General features: G+C 45.7%; 1 protein-coding gene and 1 long non-coding RNA gene across 2 annotated transcripts in view; one reads left to right on the top strand and one right to left on the bottom strand.

Annotated features, from left to right (window-relative positions):
- The window catches only part of cubn (cubilin (intrinsic factor-cobalamin receptor)), a 347,393-nt gene that overhangs the window by 276,806 nt on the left and 48,082 nt on the right, over window positions 1-22,505 (bottom strand). The window contains exons 13-15 of the mRNA XM_068007070.1: window positions 21,220-21,410; window positions 16,979-17,135; window positions 9,258-9,436 (exon numbers count right to left, since the gene is read on the bottom strand). Of these exons, the coding sequence (XP_067863171.1) occupies window positions 9,258-9,436; window positions 16,979-17,135; window positions 21,220-21,410 (527 nt within the window). The remainder of the gene's footprint in view (window positions 1-9,257; window positions 9,437-16,978; window positions 17,136-21,219; window positions 21,411-22,505) is intronic.
- LOC137343041 (uncharacterized) lies at window positions 9,756-15,339 on the top strand. The gene is made up of 3 exons (XR_010967539.1): window positions 9,756-9,840; window positions 10,310-10,454; window positions 15,199-15,339. It is a non-coding gene; the product is annotated as an uncharacterized lncRNA (long non-coding RNA).

Consider the following 22,505-nt stretch of genomic DNA (forward strand, 5'->3'; position numbering starts at 1 on the left):
GGGAGAGGGCAAGATCGGGGGGGGAGAGGGGAAGATCGGGGGGAGAGGGGAATATCGGGTGGGGGGGAGAGGGGAATATCGGGGGGGGGGGAGAGGGGAAGATCGGGGAGGAAAGGGGAAGATCGGGGAGGAGAGGGGAAGATCGGGCGGAGGGGGGAATATCGGGGGGGAGGAGAACATCGGGGGAAGATTGGGACATCGGGAGGGTGAAGAGGGTGGATATCGGAGTGGGAGACATCGGACATCAGAGCAGGGTGCAAAGGTGGGTTAATTTAGTGTTTTCACTTCCTTCCATGTTTTTTTATTTTATTTATCCCTGATCTGGCCATTCACGCCCGGTTTCACCAGGCGTGAATCAGAAGCGGTGGGCAAGCCACCCAGGTAAGTTAAAAATCTTTCTAAGTACTTAATCTGTCACAGGCAACTCTGCTGGAAGAAGTATTAATCAGGAAATAGTCGGGGCATGTAATAAGGGAACAGCCATAATTATGGGGGATTTTAATTATCATATTAACTGGACAAATCAAATTGGGCAGAGCAGCCTTGAGGACGAGTTCATTGAGTGCATCAGGGATGGATTTCTTGAGCAGTATGTAACTGATCCTACAAGGGGGCAGGCAACCTTGGACCTGGTCCTGTGTAATGAGTCAGGATTAATTAATAATGTCCTCGTTAAGGATCCCCTTGGAACGAGCGACCACAACATGGTTGAATTCCATATCCAATTAGAGGGTGAGAAGGTTGATTCTCAAACAAGATGGGTATCGAGGGATATGGGCCAAGTGCAGGCAATTGGGACTAGCTTAGTGGTATAAACTGGGCGACATGGACATGTTGGGCCGAAGGGCCTGTTTCCATGTTGTAACTTCTATAAGCGTACTGAGCTTGAATAAAGGAGACTATGATGGTATGAGAGCGGAATTGATTAAAGTGGACTGGGAAAATAGATTAAAGGGTAAGACGGTACATGAGCAGTGGTGTTCATTTAGGGAGTTATTTTACAACTTTCAAAATAAATATATTCCACTGAGGAAGAAAGGGTGTAAAAGAAATGACAGCCATCCGTGGCTAAGTAAAGAAATCAAGGATAGTATCCGACTAAAAACAAGGACATATAAGGTAGCCAAACTTAGTGGGAGGATAGAAGATTGGGAATTCTTCAAAAGACAGCAAAAAGTAACTAAAGGATTGATTAAGAAAGGGAAGTTAGATTATGAAAAGAAATTAGCAAAAAATATAAAAACAGATAGCAAGAGTTTCTATAGTTATATAAAAAGAAAAAGGGTGGCTAAGGCAAACGTAGGTCCCTTAGAGGATGAGACCGGGAAATTAATGGTGGGAAACATGGAGATGGCAAAAATGCTGAACAAATATTTTGTTTCAGTCTTTACAGTAGAGGACACTAAGAATATCCCAACACTGGACAAACAGGGGACTCTACGGGGGGAGGAGCTAAATACGATTAAAATCACTCAGGAGATGGTACTCAGTAAAATAATGGGACTCAAAGCGAATAAATCCCCTGGACCTGATGGCTTCCATCCTCGGGTCTTGAGGGAAGTGGCAGTAGGGATTGTGGATGCTTTGGTGATAGTTTTCCAAAATTCCCTGGACTCAGGAGAGGTCCCGGCAGATTGGAAAACTGCTAATGTAACACCGTCATTTAAAAAGGGTAGTAGGCAGAAGGCTGGAAATTATAGGCCAGTTAGCTTAACATCTGTGGTGGGTAAAATTTTGGAGTCTATTATTAAGGAGACAGTGACGTAACATTTAGATAAGCATAATTTAATAGGACAAAGTCAGCATGGCTTTATGAAGGGGAAGTCATGTCTGACAAATTTGCTTGAGTTCTTTGAGGATATAACGTACAGGGTGGATAAAGGGGAACCAGTGGACATAGTGTATTTAGACTTCCAGAAGGCATTCGACAAGGTGCCAAATAAAAGATTATTACTTAAGATAAAAAATCACGGGATTGGGGGTAATATTCTGGCATGGGTGGAGGATTGGTTATCGAACAGGAAGCAGAGAGTTGGGATAAATGGTTCATTTTCGGACTGGCAACCAGTAACCAGTGGTGTTCCACAGGGGTCGGTGCTGGGTCCCCAAATCTTTACAATCTATATTAACGATTTGGAGGAGGGGACCGAGTGCAACATATCAAAGTTTGCAGATGATACAAAGATGGGAGGGAAAGTAGAGAGTGAGGAGGACATAAAAAACCTGCAAGGGGATATAGACAGGCTGGGTGAGTGGGCGGAGATTTGGCAGATGCAATATAATATTGGAAAATGTGAGGTTATGCACTTTGGCAGGAAAAATCAGAGAGCAAGTTATTTTCTTAATGGCGAGAGACTGGAAAGTACTGCAGTACAAAGGGATCTGGGGGTCCTCGTGCAAGAAAATCAAAAAGTTGGTATGCAGGTGCAGCAGGTGATCAAGAAAGCCAACGGAATGTTGGCTTTTATTGCTAGGGGGATAGAATATAAAAACAGGGAGGTATTGCTGCAGTTATATAGGGTATTGGTGAGACCGCACCTGGAATACTGCATCCAGTTTTGGTGTCCATACTTAAGAAAAGACATACTTGCTCTCGAGGCAGTACAAAGAAGGTTCACTCGGTTAATCCCGGGGATGAGGGGGCGGACATATGAGGAGAGGTTGAGTAGATTGGGACTCTACTCATTGGAGTTCAGAAGAATGAGAGGCGATCTTATTGAAACATATAAGATTGTGAAGGGGCTTGATCGGGTGGATGCAGTAAGGATGTTCCCAAAGATGGGTGAAACTAGAACTAGGGGGCATAATCTTAGAATAAGGGGCTGCTCTTTCAAAACTGAGATGAGGAGAAACTTCTTCACTCAGAGGGTGGTAGGTCTGTGGAATTTGCTGCCCCAGGAAGCTGTGGAAGCTACATCATTAGATAAATTTAAAACAGAAATAGACAGTTTTCTCGAAGTAAAGGGAATTAGGGGTTATGGGGAGCGGGCAGGAAATTGGACATGAAGCTGAGTTCGGATCGGTCAATGCCCTGTGGGTGGCGCAGAGGGCCCAGGGGCTGTGTGGCCGGGTCCTGCTCCTACTTCTTGTGTTCTTTAGATTGTGGTTGGGATCAGATCAGCCATGATCTTATTGAATGGCGGAGCAGGCTCGAGGGGCCGATTGGCCTACTCCTGCTCCAATTTCTTATGTTCTTATGTTCTTATGTAGATAGTAGAGGTCACAGGTTTGGGAGGTGCTGTCAAAGAAGCCTTGGCGAGTTGCTGCAGTGCATCCTGTGGATGGTACATACTGCAGCCACAGTGCACTGGTGGTGAAGGGAGTGAATGATAAGGGAGGTGGATGGGGTGCCAAACAAGCGGGTTGCTTTGTCTTGGATGGTGTTGAGCTTCTTGAGTGTTGTTGGAGCTGCACTCATCCAGGCAAGTGCAGAGTATTCCATCACACTCCTGATTTGTGCCTTGTAGATGGTGGAAAGGCTTTGTTGAGTCAGGAGGTGAGTCACTTGCCACAGAATACCCAGCCTCTGAACTGCTCTTGTAGCCACAGTATTTATGTGGGTACGGTAGCATAGTGGTTATGTTACTGGGCTAATAATCCAGAGGCCTGGACTAAAATCCAGAGTCATGAGTTCAAATCCCGCCACGGCAGCTGGCGAATTTAAATTCAATTCATTAATTAAATTCAATTAATTAAATAAAAATCTGGAATTAAAATACTAGTATCATGAAACTACCGGATTGTCGTAAAAACCCATCTGGTTCACTAATGTCCTTAAGTGGAAGGAAGCCTGCCGCCCTTACCCGGTCTGGCCTATATGTAACTCCAGACCCACAGCAATGTGGTTGATTCTTAATCGCCCTCTGAAATGGCCCAACAAGCCACTCAGTTGTAAAATCTCGAAAAGTCATAATGAGAATAAAACCGGACGGACCACCCGGCATCGGACCACGAGGCACCGGACACGACAACGGCAAAACACCAAGCCCAGTCGACCCTGCAAGGTCCTCCTTACCAACATCTGGGGACTTGTGCCAAAATTGGGAGAGCTGTCCCACAGACGAGTCAAGCAACAGCCTGACATAGCCATACTCACAGAATCATATCTTTCAGCCAACGTCCCAGACTCTTCCATCACCATCCCTGGGTATGTCCTGTCCCACCGGCAGGACAGACCGACCAGAGGTGGCGGTACAGTGATCGACAGTCAGGAGGCAGTAGCCCTGGGAGTCCTCAACATTGACTCTGGACCCCATGAAATCTCATGGCATCAGGTCAAACATGGGTAAGGAAACCTCCTGCTGATTACCACCTACCGTCCTCCCTCAGCTGATGAATCAGTCCTCCTCCATGTTGAACACCACTTGGAGGAAGCACTGAGGGTAGCAAGGGCACAAAATGTACTCTGGGTGGGGGACTTCAATATCCATCACCAAGAGTGGCTCGGTAGCACCACTACTGACCGAGCTGGCCGAGTCCTGAAGGACATAGCTGCTAGACTGGGCCTGCGGCAGGTGGTGAGCGAACCAACACGAGGGAAAAACTTACTTGACCTCGTCCTCACCAATCTACCTGTCGCAAATGCATCTGTCCATGACAGTATTGGTAGGAGTGACCACCGCACAGTCCTCGTGGAGATGAAATCCCGTCTTCGCACTGAGGACACCATCCAACGTGTTGTGTGGCACTACCACCGTGCGAAATGGGATAGATTCAGAACAGATCTAGCAGCTCAAAACTGGGCATCCATGAGGCACTGTGTGCCATCAGCAGCAGCAGAATTGTATTCCAGCACAATCTGTAACCTCATGGCCCAGCATATTCCTCACTCTACCATTACCAACAAGCCAGGGGATCAACCCTGGTTCAATGAGGAGTGTAGAAGAGCATGCCAGGAGCAGCACCAGGCGTACCTAAAAATGAGGTGCCAACCTGGTGAAGCTACAACTCAGGACTACATGCATGCTAAACAGCGGAAGCAACATGCTAGACAGAGCTAAGCGATTCCACAACCAACGGATCAGATCAAAGCTCTGCAGTCCTGCCACATCCAGTCGTGAATGGTGGTGGACAATTAAACAACTAACGGGAGGAGGAGGCTCTGCAAACATCCCCATTCTCAATGATGGCGGAGTCCAGCACGTGAGTGCAAAAGACAAGGCTGAAGCGTTTGCAACCATCTTCAGCCAGAAGTGCCGAGTGGATAATCCATCTCAGCCTCCTCCCGATATCCCCACCATCACGGAAGCCAGTCTTCGGCCAATTCGATTCACTCCACGTGATATCAAGAAACGGCTGAGTGCACTGGATACAGCAAAGGCTATGGGCCCCGACAACATCCCTGCTGTAGTGCTGAAGACTTGTGCTCCAGAACTAGCTGCGCCTCTAGCCAAGCTGTTCCAGTACAGCTACAACACTGGCATCCACCCGACAATGTGGAAAATTGCCCAGGTATGTCCTGTCCACAAAAAGCAGGACAAATCCAATCCGGCCAATTACCGCCCCATCAGTCTACTCTCAATCATCAGCAAAGTGATGGAAGGTGTCGTCGACAGTGCTATCAAGCGGCACTTACTCACCAATAACCTGCTCAACGATGCTCAGTTTGGGTTCCGCCAGGACCACTCGGCTCCAGACCTCATTACAGCCTTGGTCCAAACATGGACAAAAGAGCTGAATTCCAGAGGTGAGGTGAGAGTGACTGCCCTTGACATCAAGGCAGCATTTGACCGAGTGTGGCACCAAGGAGCCCTAGTAAAATTGAAGTCAATGGGAATCAGGGGGAAAACTCTCCAGTGGCTGGAGTCATACCTAGCACAAAGGAAGATGGTAGTGGTTGTTGGAGGCCAATCATCTCAGCCCCAGGGCATTGCTGCAGGAGTTCCTCAGGGCAGTGTCCTAGGCCCAACCATCTTCAGCTGCTTCATCAATGACCTTCCCTCCATCATAAGGTCAGAAATGGGGATGTTCGCTGATGACTGCACAGTGTTCAGTTCCATTCGCAACCCCTCAGATAATGAAGCAGTCCGAGCCTGCATGCAGCAAGACCTGGACAACATCCAGGCTTGGGCTCATAAGTGGCAAGTAACATTCGCGCCAGATAAGTGCCAGGCAATGACCATCTCCAACAAGAGAGAGTCTAACCACCTCCCCTTGACATTCAACGGCATTACCATCGCCGAATCCCCCACGATCAACATCCTGGGGGTCACCATTGACCAGAAACTTAACTGGACCAGCCACATCAATACTGTGGCTACGAGAGCAGGTCAGAGGCTGGGTATTCTGCGGCGAGTGACTCACCTCCTGACTCCACAAAGCCTTTCCACCATCTACAAGGCACAAGTCAGGAGTGTGATGGAATACTCTCCACTTGCCTGGATGAGTGCAGCTCCAACAACACACAAGAAGCTCGACACCATCCAAGATAAAGCAGCCCGCTTGATTGGCACCCCATCCACCACCCTAAACATTCACTCCCTTCACCACCGGCGCACTGTGGCTGCAGTGTGCACCATCCACAGGATGCACTGCAGCAACTCGCCAAGGCTTCTTCGACAGCACCTCCCAAACCCGCGACCTCTACCACCTAGAAGGACAAGGGCAGCAGGCGCATGGGAACAACACCACCTGCACGTTCCCCTCCAAGTCACACACCATCCCGACTTGGAAATATATCGCCGTTCCTTCATTGTCGCTGGGTCAAAATCCTGGAACTCCCTTCCTAACAGCACTGTGGGAGAACCGTCACCACACGGACTGCAGCGGTTCAAGAAGGCGGCTCACCACCACCTTCTCGAGGGCAATTAGGGATGGGCAATAAATGCCGGCCTTGCCAGCGACGCCCACATCCCGTGAACGAATATAAAAAAAAAGGTCCAGTTAAGTTTTTGGTCAATGGCGATCCCCAGGATGTTGATGGTAGGGTATTCGGTGATGATTGAATGTCAAGGGGAGGTGGTTAGACTCTCTTGTTGGAGATGGTCATTGCCTGGCACCTGTCTGGTGCGAATGTTACTTGCCACTTATCAGCCCAAGCCTGGATGTTGTCCAGGTCTTGCTGCATGCGGGCTCGGACTGCTTCATTATCTGAGGGGTTGCGAATGGAACTGAACAATGTGCAATCATCAGCGAACATCTCCATTTCTGACCTTATGATGGAGGGAAGGTCATTGATGAAGCAGCTGAAGATGGTTGGGCCTAGGACACTGCCCTGAGGAACTCCTGCAGCAATGTCTTGGGGCTGAGATGACTGGCCTCCAATAACCACTACCATCTTCCTTTGTGCTAGGTATGACTCCAGCCACTGAAGAGTTTGCCCCCTGATTCCCATTGACTTCAATTTTACTAGGGCTCCTTGGTGCCACACTCAGTCAAATGCTGCCTTGATGTCAAGGGCAGTCACTCTTACCTCACCTCTGGAATTCAGCTCTTTTGTCCATGTTTGGACCAAGGCTGTAATGAGGTCTGGAGCCGAGTGGTCCTGGCGGAACCCAAACTGAGCATCGTTGAGCAGGTTATTGGTGAGTAAGTGCCACTTCATAGCACTGTCGATGACACCTGAATCATTAATCTAGCTTTCTCTTTCAAATGATAATCAATATAATGTTCAATAGTTCCACATAATAAGGCAGTGCAAGGGCAAAAATAACTTCTACTCTTGCACTGAGAGAAATGCTGGAAGAACAGCTATTTCTTCTTCGTGGTTAAGGTTTTTTAGTGTTTGGTTAGTGTTTTTTAGTGGTTAGTGTTTAAGTGCCAGATAAACAGTAAAGTGCCTTAAAGCTAAACAAACAGTTTAAATAACTGTTAGCTAACATGGCAGGACATGGGGCCTGCCGCATGCACATCCTGTCACATGTGGGAACTCCAGAACACTTTGTGTGTCCTGGAAAACCACATGTGCAGGAAGTGCCGCCAACTGCTCGAGCTCATAGTTTCTGAGCTTGAGGGGCAGCTGGGGTCACTACAGTGCATACGGGAAGCTGAGAATTTCGTGGATAGCACGTTTCAGGAGGTGGTCACCCGCAGCTACAGAGAGTTCAGGCAGAGAGGGAGTGGGTGACCACCAGACAAACTAGGAGGAACAAGCAGGCAGTGCAGGAGCCCCCTGGGAGTGTGGCACTCAAAAACTGGTATTCAGCTTTGAATATCAGTCAGGGTGTTGACACCTTGGGGGAATGCAGTCAGGAGCAAATCCACGGCACCGTGGGAGACTTGGCTGCACAGGGGGGCAAAAGAAATGCAGTTGGTTTGGGGGATTCGATAGTCAGGGGGATGGACAGGCGTTTCTGCAACCGCCGAAGTGAGTCCTGCATGGTATGTTGCCTCCCTGGTGCCAGGGTAAAAAACATCACTGAGAGGGAGCAGAACATTTTGAGGGGCAAGGGGAACAGCCAGAAGTCGTGGTCCATGTGGGAACCAATGACATAGCAAGGAAAAGGGTCATGGTCCTGCAGTCAGAGTTTCAGGAGCTGGGGAGGAAGTTAAAAAGCAGGACCTCAAAGGTAGTAATTTCTGGATTCCTCCCAGTGCCAAGCGTTAGTGAGTATAGGAATAGTAGGATAAGAAAGTTTAATGTGTGGCTAGAGCAATGGTGTAGGAGGGAGGGCTTCAGATTCCTGGGGCATTGGGACCAATTCTGGGGCAGGAGGAATCTGCTCAAGATGGATGGGTTGCACCTCAACAAAGCTGGGATCAATGTCCTTATGGGGAGGTTAACTAATGCTGATGGGGAGACTTTAAACTAATTTGGCAGGGGTTGGGCACCATGATGAAACATTTGAGAGGAGAAACAAGGTACACAGAGTGGGGAGGGGGGCAAGTCACACTAGAGTAAAGAATAGTTCAGAAATAGGATGGATCAGACAGGGGGCAAATGCGAGGTAGTCTAAGATGAGATTGGAATTCATGTGCGTAAATGCACGTAGAGTGGTAAATAAGGTTAGTGAGCTTCAGGCTCAAATCGCCAAATAGGACTATGATATAGTGGCAACAGAGACGAGGCACAATGGGCCAAATGGCCTCCTCTTGTGCTGTACCTACTATGATACTCTGATATGAAGTGTTCCATTGTTAATTAGAACTATTCATCTGAGTTCTAAAATATAAAGGTTGTGTTTCAAAATTATTATAAATATTTTGCAGATGAATGACTTATCATGTTTGCGGTAGATTTAGATCTGTTACACTACCAATCACATATCGATAGTAAGCACTGTATTAATTATAATTATCAAAAATTATTGCTCCCATACCTCCACATAGTCATGGTTACAATTTGTAGCATTCTCGATGTCAAAGGAGATGAAGTTGAGGGTGACCACTTGTCCTTCTGGCTGGTTGATAACCCACTCGCAGGTTTTGTCATGTGGGTATGAGTTAGGATAATAAGGAGATTTGATCACTCCCTTGCCATTCAGTGTGCCACCACATGCTGTATAGAAGCATCGGAAAAAAGTTAGAAACTGTGAAAAAGCAGAACATTAATGGAATAAACATTGCAATTAAAAATGAGTTACTGGTATTTTTCTGTCCACAGAGGCTTTCTCTGATGCCTCAGTAGGTTATGCACTGCTCGTTTGTGGAACTGAACCACAGACTAGGGAGATTCCAGTTCCCCTTCCCCCTCCGCCTCCCATGTGTGCTGTTAATTTATGCTAGTCGGGACTGCTGTATATACAATTGGCCTTAGTGCTTCTGGGCTGGGGCATGACGAAATCAGCCAGGGTTCTCACCCTGTCACTATCCAACAACCCTGCTGGAAAATGTACATGCGTGGGTGTTGGCTGAAGACAGGATCAGGCTCAGCAAATCAGTAACACAAAGAAAAATGAAAAAGTAAGGGTAACTGTAGTTCTTGCAAGGACACATTGCCAACCACTTTATAGTAAAAGTGTCTGTGTTTGCATCTGGGGGGATGAGTATTATATTTGCATATTACATTTCCTCTAAATTCATGGTCCAAGATATGTATGTATGTGTGTATTTTACTCAAAGATTTATGGTATCCATTTTTGTATACCAGATATGTTTTCAAAAGTGTATAATTATATCTGTGCCAATGATGGTTTTCTTTTACAACTAGGCTGACCCTCAAGAACTTCAGATATGTGAAATTGGGCCTTTATTTCCTTTGTTTTCAGTGCAGAAAACTATTTTTAAATGTTACCAGTAGCAAAAAAATTCTACTGCCGAACGCACTTATAGTAAAATGGCTGAGTCTTGGTCTGAAATATAAATGCCCAAATTTGCACATGATTTCTCAGTGTGTAGTTTTAGTCTAAATAAATTGCTTCATATATTATAGAATCATAGAAAATTTATGGCACAGAAGGAGGACATTCGGCCCATTGTGTCTGCGCCGGCTGAGAAACGAGCCACCCAGCCTAAACCCACCTTCCTGCATTTGGTCCGTAGTCCCGCAGGTCACGGCTCTTCAGGTGCACATCCAGGTATTTTTTTAAATGAGTTGAGGGTTTCTGCCTCTACCAGTGAGTTCAGAACCCCACCACCCTCTGGGTGAAAAAAAGTTTCCTCATTTCCGCTCTAATCCTGCTACCAATCACTTTAAATCTATGCCACCCTGGTTATTAACCCCTCCGCTAAGGGAAATACATCCTTCCTATCCACTCTATCTATGCCCCTCATAATTTTGTACACCTCAATCAAATCAGCCCTCAGCCTCCTCTGTTTCAAGGAAAACAACCCCAGCCGATCCAATTTCATCATAGCTAAAATTCTCCAGTCCTGGCAACATCCTCGTAAATCTCCTCTGCACCCTCTCTAGTGCAATTATATCCTTCCTGTAATGTGGTGACCAGAACTGTGCACAGTACTCAAGCTGTGGCCTAATTAGTGTTTTATACAGTTCCAGCATTACATCCCTGCTTTTATATTCTATGCCTTGGCTAATAAAGGAAAGCATTCCATATGCCTTCTTAACCACCTTATCTACATGTCCTGCTACCTTCAGGGATCTGTGGACATGTACTCCAAGGTCCCTCACTTCCTCTACACCTCTCAGTATCCTCTCATTTATTGTGTATTCCCTTGCCTTGTTTGGTCTCCCCGAATGCATCACCTCTCACTTCTCCGGATTGAACTCCATTTGCCACTTTTCTGTCCATCTGACCAGTCCATTGATATCTTCCTGCAGTCTACAGCTTTCCTTTTTTTTTATTCGTTCATGGGATGTGGGCGTTGCCGGTGAGGCCGGCATTTATTGCCCATCCCTAGTTGCCCTTGAGAAGGTGGTGGTGAGCCGCCTTCTTGAACCGCTGCAGTCCGTGTGGTGAAGGTTCTCCCACAGTGCTGTTAGGAAGGGAGTTCCAGGATTTTGACCCAGCAACGATGAAGGAACGGCGATATATTTCCAAGTTGGGATGGTGTGTGACATGGAGGGGAACGGCAGGTGGTGTTGTTCCCATGTGTCTGCTGCTCTTGTCCTTCTAGGTGGTAGAGGTCACGGGTTTGGGAGGTGCTGTCGAAGAAGCCTTGGCGAGTTGCTGCAGTGCATCCTGTGGATGGTGCACACTGCAGCCACAGTGCGCCGGTGGTGAAGGGAGCGAATGTTTAGGGTGGTGGATGGGGTGCCAATCAAGCGGGCTGCTTTGTCCTGGATGGTGTTGAGCTTCTTGAGTGTTGTTGGAGCTGCACTCATCCAGGCAAGTGGAGAGTATTCCATCACACTTCTGACTTGTGCCTTGTAGATGGTGGAAAGGCTTTGGGGAGTCAGGAGGTGAGTCACTCACCACAGAATACCCAGCCTCTGACCTGCTCTTGTTGCCACAGTATTTATATGGCTGGTCCAGTTAAGTTTCTGGTCAGTGATGACCCCCAGGATGTTTCCTCCTCACTATCAACCACACAGCCTATCTTTGTGTCATCCGCAAATTTCTTAATCATGCCCCCTACGTTTAAGTCTAAATCGTTAATGTATACCACAAAAAGCAAAGGACCTAGTACCGAGCCCTACGACGCCTACTGGAAACAGCAAAAACACCCATCGATCATTACCCTTTGCTTCCTGCCACTGAGCCAATTTTGGATCCAATTTGTCACATTCCCTTGGATCCCATGGGCCTTTACTTCTTTGACCAATCTGCCATGTGGGACTTTGTCAAAAGCCTTGCTAAAATCCATGCAAACTACATCAATTGCACTACTCTCATCGATCCTCCTTGTTACCTCCTCGAAAAATTCAATCAAGTTAGTCAGACATGACCTCCCTTTAACAAATCATTGATTAGTCCATGCCTTTCTAAGTGACAGTTTATCCCGTCCCTCAAAATTGATTCCAATAATTTGCCCACCACTGATGTCAGACTGACTGGCCTGTAATTACTCGGTCTATCCTTCGCTCCCTTTTTAAACAACTGGACAACGTTAGCAGTCCTCCAATCCTCCAGCACTATGCCTGTATCCAGTGAAGTTTGGAAAATGATTGTTAAAGCCTCCGCTATTTCCTCCCTGGCTTCTTTTAACAGCCTGGGATATATTTCATCCGGTCCTGGTGATTTATCCACTTTCAAAGATGCTAATCCCCTTAATACTTCCTCTCTCGCTATGTTTATCCCATCCAATATTTCACACTCCTCCTCCGTAACTTCAATCCCTGCATCATCCCTCTCCTTTGTGAAGACAGATGCAAAGTATTCATTAAGAAGGGGAGTAGGGAAAAACCGGGGAACTACAGGCCAGTGAGCCTAACATCAGTGGTAGGAAAATTATTGGAAAAAATTCTGAAGGACAAAATTAGTCTCCACTTGGAGAAGCAAGGATTAATCAGGGATAGTCAACATGGCTTTGTCAAGGGAAGATCATGTCTGACTAATTTGATTGAATTTTTTGAGGGGGTGACTAGGCGTGTGGATGAGGGTAACGCAGTGGATGTGGTATACATGGATTTCAGTAAGGCCTTCGATAAAGTCCCCCACAGGAGACTGGTCAAGAAGGTACGAGCCCATGGAATCCAGGGTGCCTTGGCACTTTGGATACAAAACTGGCTTAGTGGCAGAAGGCAGAGGGTGATGGTCGAAGGTTGTTTTTGTGACTGGAAGCCTGTGGCCAGTGGGGTACCACAGGGATCGGTGCTGGGTCCCTTGCTGTTTGTGGTCTACATTAATGACTTGGATATGAATGTAAAAGGTATGATCAGTAAGTTCGCTGATGATACAAAAATTGGTAGGGTGGTAAATAGCGAGGAGGATAGCCTCAGTCTGCTGGACGATATAGATGGGTTGGTCAGATGGGCGGAACAGTGGCAAATGGAATTTAACCCGGAAAAGTGCGAGGTGATGCACTTTGGAGGGACTAACAAGGCAAGGGAATACACAATGAATGGGAGGACCCTAGGCAAGACAGAGGGTCAGAGGGATCTTGGTGTGCAAGTTCACAGATCCCTGAAGGCGGCGGAACAGGTAGATAAGGTGGTAAAGAAGGCATATGGGATACTTGCCTTTATTAGCCGAGGCATAGAATATAAGAGCAAGGAGGTTATGATGGAGCTGTATAGAACACTGGTTAGGCCACAGCTGGAGTACTGTGTGCAGTTCTGGTCGCCACACTACAGGAAGGATGTGATCGCTTTGGAGAGGGTGCAGAGGAGATTCACCAGGATGTTACCAGGGCTGGAGCGCTTCAGCTATGAAGAGAGACTGGGAAGATTGGGTTTGTTTTCCTTGGAGCAGAGGAGGCTGAGGGGGGACATGATTGAGGTGTACAAAATTATGAGGGGCACAGATAGGATGGATACTAAGGAGCTTTTTCCCTTCGTTGAGGGTTCTATAACAAGGGGACATAGATTCAAGGTAAAAGGCGGGAGGTTTAGAGGGGATTTGAGAAAGAACTTTTTCACCCAGAGGGTGGTTGGAGTCTGGAACTCACTGCCTGAAAGGGTTGTGGAGGCAGGAACCCTCACAACATTCAAGAAGCATTTGGATGAGCACTTGAAATGCCATAGCATACAAGGCTACGGACCAAATGCTGGAATATGGGATTAGAGTAGACAGGGCTTGATGGCCGGCGCGGACACGATGGGCCGAAGGGCCTCTATCCGTGCTGTATAACTCTATAACTCTATGACTCTAAGAACCATACCCACATCTTCCGCCTCCACACTTAGTTTACCTTTTTGGTCTCTAATAGGCCCTACTCTTTCCTTAGTTATCCTCTTGCTCTTAATGTATTTATAAAACATCTTTGGGTTTTTCTTTGATTTTACCTGCTAATATTTTTTCATGCCCTCTCTTTGCTTTCCTAATTTCCTTTTTAACTTCACCCCTGCACTTTGTATACTCGTCTAAGCTTTCCGTAGTATTGAGTTCCTGGTGTCTATCATAGGCTTTCTTTTTCTGCCTTATCTTAACCTGAATGCTTCTTGACATCCAGGGGGCTCTGGATTTGGCAGTCCCTCCCTTTTTCTTTGTGGGAACCCCTTGAATCACCCCTTTGAATGTCTCCCACTGCCCTGACACTGATTTACCTTCAAGTAGCTGTTTCCAGTTTACTTCTGCTAAATCACTTCTCAGTTTAGTAAAATTGGTCTTTCCCCAATTGAAACCTTTAACTCCTGCTCTGTCTTTGTCCTTTACCATAACTATGCTAAAATTGTAAACAATTTTACAACACCAAGTTATAGTCCAACGATTTTATTTCTAATGCTAAAATTAACTGCATTATGATCACTACCACCAAAATGCTCTCCCTATTATATTAGGTGTTGCTGTATATATTTTTATGTTATTTTATTTGAGGGGATTGGGTGACAGAGTACGTTCGATGAGGTTCTTTCTTCCCTGGGATCTGAATTTGAATTCAGCTCAGATTGATGTACGAAAGTCTTTTCCCTTTATTGGCTATAATGGTCTTAATTGAAATGATCATTGGCAATCTCAATCTACTTCCTAGTGGGTGCATAGTTTGTAATTTGGCACAAATCATCAATTTCAGACTCCACAAGAACATCTTCTATAGCAAACAGAAATGTTACATCAATGCAGGACTTTTCTGAAGTTAAGTACTCAGCCAGAAAATTTGAAGCTTTACTTTGGTTTTGGACTACGTTGTAGGAACAACTGATTACCAGAAGTATTCCATTAACCAGCACCAAAATCCCTCACTTTGATAAATAAAAAATTTCATGTAAATATATTATAATAAGCTATTTATGATTGTTTTCTCCTCTTCCTCCTTTAGACAAGAAATAGGAGTTGATGAGGTAGCACCAACACAAGTGCAAGAGACTGCATGGCCGCCTACTGCGTTTTAACAGGTGACCTCCTCACAGGAATTTGCACACAAATGTGAACACGATAAAACATGTATATGGAAACAATAAAGAACTTTCATATCTATTTTAATAGGGTGAATTCACCAATCCTGCTCTCCCAGCCGGAGCCATGCTTAAAGGCAGCAACGCTTAGAGAATCAGCCCCATCTCCGACCCTCTTGAAATGCACGATCAGTGAATTTATCCTTGTATCTTTATTAGTGCGCACATATTAATTTTTTGAACTCAAGCATAATGTTAACTTGTTAATGCTTCTTCACTTGCCATCTCTCTTTTCTACCTTCTTGTGCTGCTACTTTTCAGATGCTCTTTTACTCATTGTAACTGCTGAATCTTCTCCTTTTCTCTCTTTTCTATGCTTATTTTTCTTCCACTTCTGTTTTTGCCTCTACTGTTGTTGCTGGCTTTGTTTTCCTTTGCTGTTTCCTTTCTGTTTTTTTCTTTCTTTCTCTGTCTGATTGCTTTGTTTTATCTCTCTGGGATAGATTTTCATCTTCATAACCTGGGTGGTGATCTGGTGGAGCAGATTGCCCGCCCTCTATAGAACGCAATGAAATCAATGTAATGAAAATCAGGCGGGTTCTATAATGGGCGGGCAATCCACTCCGCCAGATTATTGCTCAGACAGTGTAGACAAAAATCAACCCTTCTGCCTTCTATTTGGTTCTTTTTGGGGTTGAACCCGGTTACACTGGGCCTTTGCCCCAGATGCACTACCCCTTTAAATTCTGGTGGGGAGATACCCAAGGCAGATCATCCGACCACTGTTCCCATGTTAAGGGGGCATGTATGGGGGAGTTCCTGGGCTTCCCTGGGAATTCCACTCTTGGTAGGCCTCAGCACGCCAGCTGACAGCTGGCACATGTGTCAAGATGATCGATCTCCTACTACTCTACTCTGCTGGGAGTTGAAGTGAAAAAGAACATCGCCTAGGTCGTTGGGCACTTACCCGGCCTGTTTATTTCCCACGAAGCGATATAGCATTGCTCCAATTCTCTGGAACTCTGTTGGGATGGGCACTGCTCATGCACCCTTGTAGGCTCCTATTATCCAACATGAGTGTGCAGATGACCTTGTCCCTGAGATTTGGGATTGGGTCTGTGTCCTCATGTCTGGGAAGACAGGAGTTTGCCGATGAAGCGGGGCTTCCAGAATTTTGTGTCCTTCATATTTCAGGGCACACCTCCAACATAGCTCTTTTTTTTTTAATTAAAATTTATCCTCAAGACTAGGCCAAGTGCTCCATGTTGTCATCATCAACAAAGTACTTAATTTACACTAAGCCAGTTAATCCTCTTCCTCACCCCCTGTATAAATTGAATGCATCTCAATCTTCTTAAATTGACTCTATTTTACCTGCTCTCTTATATTGTAGCCATTCTTTTGAGAAATGCTGCCTCCAAAATCACTGTAGATTTGAGGAATATTAGCGAAACTTGTCATATCGGTATAGGGGAAGAAACCTCAAACAATGGGAATCCTGATAAAGATGGGAACACTACAGCATGGTCAGGAACTCACCCTGTGGGAAACTATAGGTGCAAACCTGTTCTCTACCACTTTGTGCCACAGCAAATCAATGCTCCCCCATGCCACATAGTATGTGTAAGGCATACCCGGCACACATTTCTGCTGTATTCCATTGTTGTCCAGGTTTTATAAATAAAAGCAAAAGGGAATCCTTACCAACTTTATATACTGCAAGGAAACCTCCTTTTGAGACAGAGGCATCTGCTTTAAATTTAAGCCACAATTTGTTTCCACTCGTGGTAATGGGAGCTGGGAGTGTAGAACCACAGAACTTGCCGATTACAGGATCTGTCTCTGCTTCACCATCATGAATCTAAAAGCCAAATAAAATTTAGAAAAAAAACAAAACATTCTGCTTTCTCAAAAGAAAAGTATTTCAGCAGTTTACCAATAAGGGTGTGCTCATCATGCAGATCATAATGAACGAAGCAGGTAATTGGATAAACAGCCATTGTTTAAACAGAAACTTGAGTAATATTGTCATTTATAAATCTGTGTTCTATTAGAGGCGTACTTTAACAGGATCATTTGGTAAGATCATAACGGCCAGCTTAGCTCGGTTGATAGCACTCTTGCCTCCAAGTTAGTAGGTTCAAGTCCTTGAGTACATAATTTAGGCTGAAACTCAAGTGCAGTTATGAGGGAGTGTTGAATTGATGGAGGTGCCATTTTCTGGAAGACAAGTTAAACTGAGGCCCCAGGTGGTTTAAAACTTCTATGGGGCTGAAAATCTGCAGGGACCCATCCCAGTGAGAGTGCCGGAATCATAGAATGGTTACAGCACAGAAGGAGGCCATTCGGCTCATTGAGCCCATGCCGGCTCTTTGTAAGAGCAATTGAAGTTAGTCCCATTCCCCCGCTCTTTCCCTGTAGCCCTGCAATTTTTTTCCATTCAAGTATTTATCATATTCCTTTTTGAAATCCACGTTTGAATCTGCTTCCACCACCCTTTCAGGCAGCACATTCCAGATCATAACTACTTGCTGCATAAAAAAGCTTTTCCTCATGTCGCCTTTGGTTCTTTTGCCAATCACCTTAAATCTGCGTCCTCTGGTTCTCGACCCTTCCGTCAAAGGGAACAGTTGCTCTTTATTTACTTTATCGAAATCCTTCATGATTTTGAACACTTCTATTAAATCTCTGCTCTAAGGAGAAAACCCCAGCATTTTCAGTCTATTCACGGAATGTGTCCATGCTCGGGAACTTCGCTGCTGACTCTGCCAGTTTGCAGAGTCAGGAGGAGGTTCCTTGATTTGAATAAGACTAGGGGTGCATCTAGAGTACCTGCCTGCCAAAGAGGCCGCAAATTGCGGAAGAATGGTTGGCCTTTTCTGGGGGAGGGAACTGCCAGTTCTTCGCCACCGCCCCACAAAAAATATTGCCTTCCCCCCCCACCCCATGGCCCCCTTCGTGAGAAGGTCACACTTAAATAAATATTTTAAAATTCTGTCATCTTACTTCAGCGATCCATGGATCCCCATTCAGTAGCCTTACACTTGGTTTCACCAGGTGTAACACCGGGTCCTTCTGAGAGCTGGGAACGTACGAACTCCCAGAATTGGGAGTCCCCAGCCCCTCCTGCATCAATAGCTTTGTTTGGGACAGGCAGAAGAATGGGCAAGACTCATCATGTGCCGCTTCAGTTTTTTGTGCTTTCTTAAAGTGCTGAAATGCCCTTACACTTGCCCACTATTTCTGCAAAGGCAAATGTTGCCATGTGTACAATTAAACAAGCTCTTCTCCCTTTTTGTTTGTTCATGGGATGTGGGCGTCGCTGGCGAGGCCAGCATTTATTGCTCATCCCTAATTGCCCTTGAGAAGGTGGTGGTGAGCTGCCTCCTTGAACCGCTGCAGTCCGTGTGGTGAAGGTTCTCCCACAGTGCTGTTAGGAAGGGAGTTCAAGGATTTTGACCCAGCGACGATGAAGCAACGGCGATATATTTCCAAGTCGGGATGGTGTGTGATTTGGAGGGGAACGTGCAGGTGGTGTTGTTCCCATTTGCCTGCTGCTCTTGTCCTTCTAAGTGGTAGAGGTGGAGGGTTTGGGAGGTGCTGTCGAAGAAGCCTTGGCGAGTTGCTGCAGTACATCCTGTGGATGGTACACACTGCAGCCACAGTACGCCGGTCGTGAAGGAAGTGAATGTTTAGGGTGGTGGATGGGGTGCCAATCAAGCGGGCTGCTTTGTCCTGGATGGTGTTGAGCTTCTTGAGTGTTGTTGGAGCTGCACTCATCCAGGCAAGTGGAGAGTATTCCATCACACTCCTGACTTGTGCCTTGTAGATGGTGGAAAGGCTTTGTGGAGTCAGGAGGTGAGTCACTCGCTGCAGAATACCCAGCCTCTGACCTGCTCTTGTAGCCACAGTATTTATATGGCTGGTCCAGTTAAGTTTCTGGTCAATGGTGATCCCCAGGATGTTGATGGTGAGGGATTTCGGGATGGTAATGCCGTTGAATGTCAAGGGGAGGTGGTTAAACACTCTCTTGTTGGAGATAGTCATTGCCTGGCACTTGTCTGGCGCGAATGTTACTTGCCACCTATCAGCCCAAGTCTGGATGTTGTCCAGGTCTTGCTGCATGCGGGCACGGACTGCTTCATTATCTGAGGGGTTGCGAATGGAACTGAACACTGTGCAATCATCAGCGAACATCCCCATTTCTGACCTTATAATGGAGGGAAGGTCATTGATGAAGCAGCTGAAGATGGTTGGACCCAGCACACTGCCCTGAGGAACTCCTGCAGCAATGTCCTGGGGCTGAGATGACTGGCCTCCAACAACCACTACCATCTTCCTTTGTGCTAGGTATGACTCCAGCCACTGGAGAGTTTTCCCCCTGATTCCCATTGACTTCAATTTTACTAGGGCTCCTTGGTGCCACACTCAGTCAAATGCTGCCTTGATGTCAAGGGCAGTCACTCTCACCTCACCTCTGGAATTCAGCTCTTTTGTCCATGTTTGGGCCAAGGCTGTAATGAGGTCTGGAGCTGAGTTGTCCTGGCGGAACCCAAACTTAGCATCGTTGAGCAGGTTATTGGTGAGTAAGTGCCGCTTGACAGCACTGTCGACAACACCTTCCATCACTTTACTGATGATTGAGAGTAGACTGATGGGGCGGTAATTAGCCGGATTGGATTTGTCCTGCTTTTTGTGGACAGGACATACCTGGGCAATTTTCCACATTGATGGGTAGATGCCATTGTTGTAGCTGTACTGGAACAGTTTGGCTAGAGGGGCAATGTCTTTCACATTGTAGGTTTATCTTGGAGGAAGAGGCCAGTCACTCCAATGACCGCCTTAGCCCTTCCAGATGAACAGCTGCTGCCACACTGTCACCAACTCTGTCCTGACATCTTACCTGTGCAAGCACCAACTTGCGCATCAACAGAGACATCCACTTACGAGGGATTAGTTAGACAGTTAGAACGGCTGTCATCAGGTAAATCACTGAGTACTAGTGATAATGATGACCTAGGAGTAGAAGAGAGGGAGAGTGTTGTTCCTCCAGAGCGGAAGAGCCCAGGAGCTCAGATGTCAGGGGCCCAGCCTTCAAAGAGCAACTTTTCAGGAGCATCGATCTCATGTGGAGGCAGTGTCCATGCATATGGTTGAAATACGGATAAGTGCGAGGAGCCAAATTCACTGATGCGTTTGAATCAGTCCGATCAAGGCAGTTTTTTATTTAATCAAACTTTTATTGAGTCACAATGCCTTTTTGGCCATGAATCAAGTCATGGGAATTTTCTAAAACACGGTTCAAAGGAATAGACAGCTTTACAGCCAAATCAGATTCATGGATACAGCAGCACTGTGCCTAACACACATTAGTAAAGTAATTTAAAAAAAACGTGCTGGCAGCTGTAATCTTTCTCATATTCTCTCCCACATACACGCATCTGCAGACTTCATGACAAAGCTTAGCTTCTTTTTGTGGGAAACTGTACCTTTCATTATGTCTTGTCCCTCCCTAATTCACTATATGCTTCTTAACTACAGCACAATTGTGTTGGGAAAGGCAGGGCTCAGTAATGCCTTATCCAGATGAAAAGGGCATAAAGATGGAATCAGGTCACAAAACTATCCACTGTTTTATGTGGTTAAGGCAATTAGTTGTTTTTAAAAACTGAGCACAATAAGCCCTGAAAAATCCCATGGCAATACTTTATCTCAGGTCAATAACAGTGAATTCACTGGCTGGTTAACATGAAAAGAATGTACTTCATAAGAATGTATCCACAGTGCCAAATCAGCATGCAGTCATTTTTTACTCTGTTAGTCTTTAAATTGCATAGTTATAGCAACTGTAATCAGTTGACTTTTAAAATGATCTATTCCCAGAGCATTTACGACTGGAAGTTCATGAAAGCATACTTAAAAAGCGTAGAGAAAGGATACTTCACCTCTATGTAGTCCGAGGAACAGTTGTTGTAGGATTCCAACTCCATATGTATGAAGTGGAGGTGGATGCGCTCCCCAGTGGGCTGCCGGATAATGTAGACGCACTGCTTGCTGCTGAGATATGGATTAGGCCAGTTGGGGGAGATAAGAATGCCCTCACTGTCTCCATATGTTCCTCCACAGCCGGGGTCAGCTATTTGTTAAAAAGACAGAACACACAACTGTTAGTTCAACCATTTGTTCAAAAGAATTTTGACTGTACACCACAGACATTTGTTACAGCATTGGTTATTTTTATCTAACCCTATAAATCCTCCACTGATAACGGTGGTGAGAAAATAAAGGCCCAGATATTCCTGGAACCCTGCCCGCCTTATCACCAAATCCTGAGACGGGGTCATTTGTATATCCTGGCAGGCCATTAGTGCCTGGAAGGGCACATCCTGCCTATCTCGGCTAGACACGATCCGCCCTTCTAAAGGTGGAACAGTGCCTTGTCAATGAGTCTGAAGTCTTCCTGAGGCTCAAATCGGCCAAAGAAAAAAAAATTTCTGGTAAGTCTTCAGCTCTTACAGGAGCCATTCTGTTACTTGAGATGGTAATGCGAGAAATATGTCTCCCTACAGATGCTGGCTGACTTACTGCGTATGTATTCTAGCATTTTCTGTGCTTTTTTTATACACAAAAAAAAAGATAGTAAGAGCTGCAAAAAGGGAATATGAAAAAAACTTGCGAGGGATATCATGATTAACACATATATTAGAAATAACAAGGTAGTCAAGGGTAATGTGGGACCTTTAAAAACAGATGCGGGTAACATTGCAAATGAAAATAAGGAAACGGCAGACTTGTTGAACAATCGCTTTGTCTCAGTTTTCACAGTAGAGAAAGAGGATAATATACCTGACATTCCAGATAAACTAATAATGAACCAAGGACTGGAACTCACTAAAGTTAACATAAGCAAGAAAACAGCATTAGGAAAAAATAATGGCACTAAAGACTGACAAATCCCCAGGACCTGGTGGTTTCCACCCCAGGGCTTTAAAGGAAGTAGGTGAGAAAATTGCAGATGCTTTAGCCATAAACTTCCAAAGCTCTCTCGATTCAGCAATTGTCCCTTTAGATTGGAAAATTGCAAATTTAACTCAATTATTTAAGAAAGGTGAGAGGGGAAAACCAGGAAATTATAGACTTGTTAGTCTAACATCTGTTTTGGGAAACTTATTGGAATCTATAATTAAGGACAGAGTGACTGGGCACTTAGAGAAATTTGAGCTGATTAGGG

The sequence above is a fragment of the Heptranchias perlo genome, chromosome 2 (genome assembly GCF_035084215.1).
Source record: "Heptranchias perlo isolate sHepPer1 chromosome 2, sHepPer1.hap1, whole genome shotgun sequence".
Classification (NCBI taxonomy): domain Eukaryota; kingdom Metazoa; phylum Chordata; class Chondrichthyes; order Hexanchiformes; family Hexanchidae; genus Heptranchias; species Heptranchias perlo.